This window comes from Plectropomus leopardus, chromosome 2 (genome assembly GCF_026936395.1).
Source record: "Plectropomus leopardus strain MGB_pleo_1.0 chromosome 2, ASM2693639v1, whole genome shotgun sequence".
NCBI lineage: Eukaryota > Metazoa > Chordata > Actinopteri > Perciformes > Serranidae > Plectropomus > Plectropomus leopardus.
In genome coordinates, this window is record NC_142177.1 from 22,446,682 (window position 1) to 22,455,210 (window position 8,529).

The 8,529-nt window shown below is 36.0% G+C and overlaps 1 protein-coding gene across 1 annotated transcript in view; it reads left to right on the plus strand.

Moving 5' to 3' along the window:
- rtf2 (replication termination factor 2) overlaps positions 1–8,210 on the plus strand; it is a 28,869-nt gene extending 20,659 nt beyond the window's left edge. The window contains exons 6-9 of the mRNA XM_042505291.2: positions 1,966–2,076; positions 2,325–2,379; positions 4,296–4,367; positions 6,405–8,210. Of these exons, the coding sequence (XP_042361225.2) occupies positions 1,966–2,076; positions 2,325–2,379; positions 4,296–4,367; positions 6,405–6,601 (435 nt within the window). The 3' untranslated portion in view covers positions 6,602–8,210. The remainder of the gene's footprint in view (positions 1–1,965; positions 2,077–2,324; positions 2,380–4,295; positions 4,368–6,404) is intronic.
- Positions 8,211–8,529: the final 319 nt, after the last annotated feature.

Here is an 8,529-nt window from a genome sequence, read left to right on the forward strand (position 1 = left end):
GGGTTGACCATCGAATACAAATTAAAAGAAAATGTGGTAAACATAAACGTAAATAAAACAAACGATAAACTCAGTGAATAGCTCCTAAACGAAATGCCATCAATCAATGTCTGTCTATCTGAATCTGAATTTGCCTGTTTTCATCTGCTTCACTGTTTTAATTTGGTTTTCCTCCCAGAGTGCATGCAAATAAAGTGAAAAGGGAAGATATCATGTGGCAGGGAGATAACCTGGATGTTGATCTTTCATATTTCATAGCTCATAAATGTGTTCAGCAGAAAAGATGCATATGGAAATAACTAATTTTACTATCTGCCATTTCAGTCTATGTATCCCTTCTATGTCATCACTCTGGATAAACAAAACATTGTTTTGCTAGTCAAAGTAGGACTGCAGGTCTTTTTGTGTTGTGCACCTGAGTGCGGTTTGTGGAGTTTCACCTAATCATTCATCTACTGAGCATACTACTACTTACATATTTGAATGTTGCTTGGTGTATCCAGGAGATGCCTTTATGGAAATTTGGTTAACCTTTTCATGAAAATGTGTCTTAAACTAGCCTGATACCCATAAATATATATATATATATATATATATATATATATATATATATATATATATATATGCATCAAGGTAAGGGACAGGGAAAGTCCTGTCAACACATTAAATGTCTCTCTTAGTTACATTCTGTAAATGAGCAGCTCAGAAGGATAAACCATAGTACTACTTAAACAGCATTATTAGACTGTTGGACAAAGGCATGTAGCTCAGTTTTGCACTTCCCATCACAAAAATACAAAAGCCAGTATTGGGTCCTCGTTTTGCTCACTAGTAGACACCAGATAATGAATTAGTTTTCAGACTAGTTTACTTGATAATTTGACACTAAAATGTAGCAAGTACTCTGTGCAGGGCACTGTGATATTGTTGAAATCAATATTGTGCAAAATTCTCTGCTCCAACTCGCCCTCAGCAGTTTAGACATGATTATGAAAGGGACCAAAAAGTACTATTATGACATTTGCCAGTTCCTTTTAAGGCTACACTGAGTGTTTTAGTGCTTAACTGGTAGTTACTTCAATTGGCTGTCTGATATATGGGATACAGCATTTAATGTAACTGCTGGGGCTACATTCACAATCATTATGAGAATAGTCTTGAAAGAGCTCCGAAATATTTTTAGCAAGGAGTCCTAGTTTAGGAGTGATGAAGGAAAGTTGTCAGAACAACTTTGAGCAAGAAGGAGACAAAAACTTTGACCTAAGTGAGAATGTTTGTGGACTCCTGTTTTGAAGCCTTGAGTTCAGCATTTCTGCCGTTGCCAGCTTGGATTTTCGGAGCCAGACTCCTCAGCTTTTTACATGGGGAGTGCTCTTAAGGGGTTAACATGCTTTGTGAACAACTGTTATCTTTACCAGGATCTACTCTTAACTGTTGGAAGAAATTCTTCAGAAACATAAAAATTTTGGGAATTTTCTTGCAATTTCGTCACCTTACCTGGAGCAACTCTTTGTGAGCATGGCCCCCAGATTGCAAATGTTTTAATGGCAGAAGATTTTGATTTTTGTGCGCCAGCATCTCAACATATCTATGTATATAAGTCACAAAAGGTCCTTCGAGTCAATAAAAATATATATTATGATTTAAAAAATACACATAAAATCAGCTTTGTTCCACTTGTTGTCCATTGTTTCAGTCCAAACTCTTAACACAAACTTCATTATTTACTTTATTTGTTTTGTTTACAATTTGCATTTATGATCATATAATTAGGATACAGTTCCACTGAATGTTACTCAGAAGTACAACAAGGAATACGTTTTTCAATTGCTTCAGGGAGTGTTGCCTTGCTTTTCTTATAGGTTTTAAGGATATATCAGTATACTGCCTTTATATATGTTGGAAAAGTTTTTTCTATTGGGTCAGTTACTATCTTTTACCTCGGTGTCCATGCTTGTGTTTTAGTGTGGGGACGCGTTTAAAGATGAGGATATTGTGGTGCTCAATGGCACCAAGGAAGAGGTGGAGAAGTTGAGGGAGAAGATGGAAGAGAAGCGAATCAAAGCCAAAACTAAGGTGGGTTTTAATTAAAACAAAGCTGATGACAGCTAATTTACAGTTGTTTTAGGTTGAGTAAACTCTAAAAAATGTTATTGGGTTCTTGATAGTGATTTCTTATCCTTTAACTTTTGAATAGTATTTGTCTTAACACGGACAAAATATGTAAACTAATACATCTTATCCTTTGTACTTGTCTGGGAATAATTCTTTAAGTTTGAAAAAAGAGGTTTGTAAAGGATATATATTTCTCTTTCCTATTTTAGAAATCAAAGAAGAGCAAAGCAGCTGAAACTGTGTCCACACCATCGGAATCAAAAGGTTTGTGGAAAGCCTGGTTGAGGTGTCATACATCACATTAAGACAAATCTGTTTATGAGATTCAATGATATATATATATATATATATATATATATATATATATATATATATATATATATACTATATATATATATATATATACTATTATACTAATATTGAGATTTTATATATATGGGCTTGTGTTTTCTTTTGTGCAAGGGTATTATTTTTTTTTAATAATTTTGTTAATAGTTTAGACTGTGTAAAAAATAATGGATGCAACCATAGTGTTTTGAGGCCCTAAATTTGGAAATTTGGCTGTCGCGATCTTGTTTTTTTGGGGGGGCCAGAAGTGACGACATTGGGATAATGGGGTGGAGCTGGGGAGGAGCAAGGGGTGCATCTGACTCACAGATTGTATTGACACTTAAGCTGTGTTTCCACAGAACACTTGGAGCACAGTACCCTTGAACTGGTACATGACCCATAAGGACATGTAGCTAAATGTTAGATCTATGAAGCGTCTCCATCGTGGACAGTACTCGTATACAGGGTTGGATAGTAATAGCTACGTCAAAGCTCCATACAGCTCTCACTAAACTTTCCTTTTAACCAATGATGCAAAGTAACTTGAGTGATATTTGAAGATAGTTGGTTTATGCATTGAGTCCTTGTTGAGCAAGAGTGACGATTCTCTTTCGACCAATCAGCAAACTACAGTGTTTCTAACTGCACCTTTTAATATCAGATCAGAAAAACTTTACAGAATGGAACAGTTCTATTTGAACCATCCACAAATGCAGTGCAGTTGTCATGAATGTTGAAATTAGCTATAGAGACCAAAACCATTTTTGTCCCAGGCTATAAATATGTTCATTTCTGCTTGTGGAGCCAGCCTTAAGTGGCCATTCAGGGAACTGCGTTTTTTGGTACTTCTGCGTCAGGTTCACTTTTTCAGCCCTGGATGTTGCAGTTTGGTTAGTAGAGGTAATCTTTGTTTAAGATGCTACAAAGTACTGCGGTCACAGCAGAAAGTCGGATCTCTGTACTCACGTGATAAATGTCCTCATTTCATATGCACATTTCTTGAGTTTATTGTGATTTTACTGTGATGCTTTAGACATGTTTTTCTAAACTAGTCTGGTCATATTTCATTAAGTCACTGTGTTTTTAATAATTATCTGATACTTACTGTGGGGACGTGAAGTTTTCAGGATGTTCAATTTGACTTTTTAAAAAAGAAAAAAAACTACAGTATGATCTAATGAGAGAAGATTTAGGGAATACTTTTGGATTAGTCATTGAGTTTTGGTCTCTTTTGCAACTATAATGTGTATTGTTCCTTTCCCAAGAAAGGAGCAATAAACATAAAGAAAATAAACACAGATCCTATAAATGGAGAAGGCTCATAGGTTTTTACAGTCTGTCCCTGAGTCTAGTCGTCTTCGATTAAAAACCTGCAGTGTTTTGCATCCTAAGAGAGCGTTGGTGTGGATTCCTGTTTAGTTCTTCAGAACGGTACAGGCCTTTCCCCTCAGAAGTGAACGGGATGTTGGCTGAGAAACACTCTATGTTTATATGTGTTACTCAAAGAAAGAGAAATCACAGAATCAAAGAAATCACAAATGCAGCTTTTTCCCCTTCCTGCTTGTGAAAAGCTTGTTTGATGTTATGAAAGTAAGTTTTATTATCAGATAAAATGTTGGAAAACAGACAATTATTGCAAACTTCCATGTGGATACATACTGTGGGTTCAGGTCTCTTGTAAATGTTCACAAAGTTCATAATCATTTAAGATTAAATGCAACATTTTGTAATTCATTATCAGATCAGTTTTTATTGATTACAATTTTTTTCTAATCATATACATTTTTAGATTGTCTGCCCTAACTACTGAATGCTATCATTATCAAATTGTCTGACTCTTGTTTCTGCAGATGACACACAGTCTTCACAGGCGGATGTAGCAGGGAGCTCACTACAGAATGGTGGTGAAAGCAGACAATCAGGTAGCTAACCACACTTTTCCTCACTACAGACAAACGAAACTTAACGGGAGATAACCCTGGGAAACGTGGTAAAACTTTGAATGTGCAATGATCACCATAGACCTTCCCCAGTTGATTACTTACATTGGAGCAATTTTCTTCTTTTTTTCTGTTTCTTAATTTTCACGTTCAAATATTCAAATGAGGCTATGTCTAATTAATATGCTCTGATGTACATGCATTTCCAGAACAGAAATCTGAACATTTTTTTGACATAAAATTATCAAAGGTTTTTACAGATTTATTTTGAATATATTTTTTTTATCTCTCCATAAATCAGAAAATACAGCCATAAAAAAATCATGTCTTTAGGTATAAAATGTAATATAAATCAGACAAGAATGATATATGAATAACCCCCTATGTAAAATCCTTCAAAATATATATATAGGATTAAAACTGGAAAGTTTGGTGTGAGTAAGTGCAAGTGAAGTGTAGATTTTTGTAGATTTTAGACCAAAAATATGGCACTATAAATGAAAAGGGTAAACATTTTAACTTGTCACCGTGAATCTTCCCCAGTTAATTCTTCATATTTAGACAGTTATTTTTTGTTAATGTTGAGTTTTCTGAAATGTTATGTTTAAATGCTACCAGTTTGAAAGAGGGTCTGTTATGGAAGATAAATAGCCCAAAATCTCCAAATTGACCAGTACATGAAATATAGTGCCTATAATCACCTGTCTTCATCAAGAACTTTAACATCAAGGAATGTTAAAAAAGCTTATGCTAGATGTAATATTGTATGTAAAACACAAAATATATAGGCAAACTGTGGTTCCTAGCCTTAAAGTTGGCTTAATTTAAAACAAAGACTGTACTTAACAATGGACGAGGCGTCCCAACGTCCTCCCACTGTAAAAACATGAAGCCAAAATTTCATGAATGCAGGCGCCCATACACCTGTTTGACCAAATTCTGAGTGGCGCCATTGATTGCAAAACGCTGACTGACACAAACAGCTGTCAATCACAGTGTCACCCCACCCCACCCTCCCTCCCTTTTACAGAGACAGGAATGGGGTGGTGGGGAGGAATCATCACTCTCTACTGACTTTGTACTGCCTGAAGGTGTCTCCTTGACATTTACATCTGCGAGCAAAAATTTCTTAAAGCTCATATGTCTTTGGATGTTCTACCATCGGTGTAAAGAACCCCAGAACTGTGTTTTTATAAGCTGCCAAACCAAAAACTTAGGCTTTGAGAGGACAAATGTGGATACAGAAGTGTGGGATTAGCAGAGAGAGTTACTAATCTGACCAGACAAACTGTAGGGGTTGAAGCTAACTATTACTGTCCCTCCTTTGACATGCTGATATTTAATGTTTTAGCTAGCTGCAGGCATTTTGTTAGCATTTCTGCCCTTGTTTATGTATTGTGGCTCCAATAGCATATCAAATGCTATCTATATCTAGTATCTATATACGTAGATATCTATTAGATATCTATATATCTGCCTCTATGGCATCAGATATCTAATTAAAACCAAACCTATCAGAAAATTGAACCCTTGAACAGATATTAATATGATAAGATCTACCAAAAAAAAAAAAATTAAAGAATGTATTTGACTTGTACTTTGAGTTTTTAGTTTGGCCACTATCAGAGAGGGGACAGGGTCTATGACCTAGACTGCAGCTAGCCACCTGTGAGCAATCAAGAGGTTTTGCCTTCAATTTTGGGGAGCTGTAATGCTGTTCATCTTTATATACAGTCATTGGTTTTCATAAAGAATAGCACGCAGCCTGACTTGTTTTTAACAGATCAGTTTTCCACTGAATGAATGCCACTCCAGTGAGATAATTTGTTTATTGTAAAATAAATATATTGTATTCTATAAATATATGCAAAATAAATATATTAACTGTATTAAAACAGAAGCAGAAAAAAACAGAAAAAAGCTGGTAAGATTGTTCACATTTTTCTAATTCTTTGCCTTGTTTTTCTTTGTTCACATCTTCTTCCTGCTGCTTTGTCCTTTTGACATTGCATCACATAGCTGTGGCTGGATCGTCCGGATTTTCCAGCTCCTCTAAAGGAACCAAGTCTTCGACATCCTCCGCCACCAAAAGGTCCATCCAGGAAATGACAGAGAAGTCAGAGGCCTTCAAATCACTTTTCACCACCCACAGTTCTGCCAAGCGCACTAAAGATCAGACATCCAACTGGGTCACCCACACCCCTTATCACTTTTAGTAACTGTCACTCTGAGCAAAGATCACCATTTTTAGATTGCCCCAGATATAGAGACCCATTAAAGACCCATCATTGGTAAACCTAGTTCTGCAAACCCAACTTGAGTAGACGCACACGACCTCTAATAATGTCATCAGTGTGTGGACTAACTCCCAACCTCTTTTCAGTCCCCAGTAGCTTAGTGTTTACATGTTGTGAACATTTTGTTAATGGCTCCCCAAGCTGTTCAAACTCTTTGTTTTGTAACCTAAGTCCTCCCCCATGTATTTGCCAGTGTCTCCATGTTCTCAGTCACAAGTGCTCTGAGAATTGATGCTAAGGTGACTTGATTATCTCTGTCACTCTGCTGTCTCCTAGTGGACAGAGTGCAGCTTTTTAAAGTCATCTCCACATGGTTAAAAAAGTAGTGCCAGGTGATGTAAAGGATTTCCCCCTTTAGGTAACGCAAGCAAGTAGAAAAGCTTTACATCTATAAAGCAAGTTCTTACATAATTATTTTTGATGAATCAATGCATGTAGATCACTCAACCCCCCCTTAAAAGACAAACATAAGTTGCTGTGAAGTAACAGGACAAAAGACATACTTTTAGCTCAGTAATTGTTCTTGATTTTTAAGCATCACAAGTTTATTTTTCTTCCCAATGAGGTGTTACCAACTGTCTGTTTTCTCCTTTCTGACCTTTGACATGAAAAATAACAAAACATGTTATGTTGGCTTCCAGTTAAATAGCAGAATGTAGTAAAGTTGTCTTGTCATATTTTCAACTGCACACCTCTTTAGACAGTTTGCGCTTTTTAAAGTGGCAATTGCAAAGATTTTAGTCCTGGCTTCTTTGAAGACACCTGCAGTTACTGGTGGTAACAGCAAATGTTTAATACTACAATTTATACAATTCTGGGGCAGCAAAACAAACTTATTGTTTTAATTAAGAAGTAGGGCAATAATTTGCCTTTTTCCGTCATTCTGTGAACAACCATGATCTAATTTTATGCTGCACACCACTCTGTGGAGAGAGGTGCAAAGCAAAGGAAGTTGGTATTCTTAATAATCTGGAGGTGAGCAGCTTGTCGTCTGCAGCTCTTAATCAAACTGCTTCATTACTCTATTACTCCCTGCAATATTTCAAATTTATCCCGTCAAAAAATGCAAAAAAAATCACAGTTCCGACACATTTTTGATAAACATTAGCAGTAAATTCTAAGCTCATTGAAAAACACACTGCACACATTTCCTGTGGCTGCTTTATAATAAAAGTGAACTCCTGTATCCCCCGTTTAATGCTTTAAATATGAAGCTGCAACATCAAGGAAACTGTGGTTTGCATTAGCAGTAACTTCATGCACCATTTTTTCCACAAATGACACCCTCAACACACAGTTCATAGTACTGCAGATATATAAATAGTGAAACTTTTTCACCAGAGGGCCATAGGCTCAAGCCCTCTTGTGCCATCTTATTCAGCAATAGAGGATTTAAATGTCCAGTCTTTAGGATAGAGTGGCAAAAATAGTTTATAATATTCATAACTATGTTTTATCAGTTTATAACCACCTAAAAATTAAAATGGTTGTGTTTTTGTTACTTTAGAATAAACTTAATTTCTTCATACGGAGTGGGTCCTCTTTCGCTTAGTTTGCCATGTTGTTTCTACAGTAGCCCAGATTGGACAAATCAGACACTGGCTCTAGATGGGGCCATTTACGTTTCTGCGTTTTCCCTTTGGCCACCTTTGTTCACCTACACGCATGGCACACGGGAGAAGTTTTAGTTCTGCAACCTCATTGCTAAATACCACTAAATCCTACACAAAAGACCTTCATCAGACATGTATTTATAAAAAAAAAATCTTTGAGATTATTACTTTAAAGGAGATTTAAAATGTGTCCTTCCCTTTTCCTATTTGAGAGTAATTTCTTTTTTTTTTGTA